Below are 1,976 nucleotides of genomic sequence, written 5' to 3'. Positions count from 1 at the left end.
CAGGCTGGGAAATGAGATGCAGGTGATTGGTATCGGCAACAAGAGCCAATGATCGCCGATCACCGATCATGCACTTTTCACGAAAATCGGCCCGATTATGATSCGTGACCGATCGATCGGCACACCTCTACTAATTTGTTTTCTTTTGTTTTTGTTTTTTTAATAAATGAATTTTTTCTCACCTCGTAACTTTTCAGGGAAGGCCTGAAGCCACGTTTTTAAAAAGAGAAATGCTTTAAGAAAATTGTTAATAAAATATTGTCTATTCAGTTTGTGTTCAGGTGCATCTTGTACATAACTATTAAAATAATCTCCTCCTGCTGGTCACATTTTGTTTCTCTTTTCTACTTTTTATTTCCTTTTAGTAATTTAGTTGAAGTGAAGTAAAAAGCATCATGTCAGAATGTTTTGTCCAAATAATTACATTTTAGGAACTTAATTAAGTTAAAGTGTTGATCCAAAATAAATTATGATGATGATCCTATATTTCCTGATATCACTTCAGGATGAATACAACCAGTTTCAACCTGTKTKATCTTGCTGGTGTCCAGTAAAACCTTTTAGATCACAATCTCAGGAAGACAAAAAAAAACTGAAGCATAAACCATCAAKAGTGGAGAATCCTACAGAAATCATGATGAGTTGTTCATAACATCCGTATCAAAACTCATATCTGGGCATCCAGACTTGTGTTGTGAAYGATTGCTGATCTATTAACATCGGTTCATATTGCTGTCTGTCATTCTTTGTCTCTTGCAGTTTATCAMTAAAGTAAAATATWGAATAGAGAGAATATCTCAGACTCATTCCCCAGGATTCATCCTGYCAGTAACTTGATRSAATCTGCTGGGTTTCCTTAGATAGAAAACTTTAAACTAATTTGAATAATAAACTGAACGCAATGAACTGTTTGATCTCCAGAATTAATTAGAATGTATGTTTAACTGAATTTAAATTATTTTTTTGTAAAAAAAAAACACAATATACACATAAATATATAAATAAACTGAATTGAACTTGAATTGGATCCTGTCAAGATGCCACTTTAGAATCCACTGACCTTCTCAGAGCAACTAATGTTGGTTATAACCTGAATGTTTACATGCTGGATTTTATATCAGCAACCAAGGAAGTGATTGAAACATCTGAATTCAATTATTGGTTATGAACCAAATGATGCATTACACAATACTTTTGGATATATACTGTGTGTGTGTGTGTGTGTGTGTGCGTGTGTGTGTGTGTGGGTGTGGGTGTGCGTGTGTGTGTGTGTGCGCGTGTGTGTATATACACCAAGGTAACTGACCTTTGACATTCAGCTGAATGCCCGTCAGTATTTTCTCTCCTGTCTCCTGACGAATGCTGCAGATGTAGACACCGCTGTCTAGAAGTTGAGGTTCTCTCAGAGTGAGGCTGAAATCACCAACATCTACAGCATCAGACCTCATTGATGTTCGTCCACTGAAGAGTCCATTTTGAGCTTGTAGGTCGTCTCCTTCTCGCCGTTGATGGACAGTGTTGGGGTTGAGGTCAAAGCGACTCCATTTCACTGAGAGAATCCCTTCTGATGATTGGCTGTTCTTGCAGGGCAGAACAACAGATGAATCCCCCTGATGAACATCCAGAGTCACATCTAAAGAATCCTGAGAGGCTGGAAGGACAAATAGAGAAGTTATAAATCAGTGTGTCAAAATTAATAAATTTAAGCATCATAGACTTTTTTCTTTTAACCAGTTAATCCCAAAACACAACCGGCTCCCAGTTCTCTATATTACTGCTTTTTGCAGGGTTATAAAGCAATAGGGGAAAAAACTCCAGACAGTTAATGAAAAACAGAAAAAGGATCATTTTCACAATTTCATAACATCCATTCTTATGTGAATAACACTAGAAAGGATAACAATATGTAGGCCTTTGGAAATGCTAAATGCTCAACTCAAACAGAAAATATCCCTTCCAGCCCAGCTTAATATAAG

The 1,976-nt window shown here is 36.6% G+C and overlaps 1 protein-coding gene across 1 annotated transcript in view; it reads right to left on the bottom strand.

The window, feature by feature from the left end:
* The window catches only part of LOC103461830 (heat shock 70 kDa protein 12A-like), a 15,441-nt gene extending 13,857 nt beyond the window's left edge, over nucleotides 1-1,584 (bottom strand). Inside the window, exon 1 of the mRNA XM_017308733.1 lies at nucleotides 1,307-1,584. Coding sequence (XP_017164222.1) covers nucleotides 1,307-1,448 — 142 coding nt within the window. The 5' untranslated portion in view covers nucleotides 1,449-1,584. The remainder of the gene's footprint in view (nucleotides 1-1,306) is intronic.
* Nucleotides 1,585-1,976: the final 392 nt, after the last annotated feature.

The sequence above is a fragment of the Poecilia reticulata genome, linkage group LG2 (genome assembly GCF_000633615.1).
Source record: "Poecilia reticulata strain Guanapo linkage group LG2, Guppy_female_1.0+MT, whole genome shotgun sequence".
Classification (NCBI taxonomy): Eukaryota; Metazoa; Chordata; class Actinopteri; order Cyprinodontiformes; family Poeciliidae; genus Poecilia; species Poecilia reticulata.
Note: the sequence above shows the minus strand (reverse complement) of the source record. Positions and strands in the feature narration are given on the sequence as shown.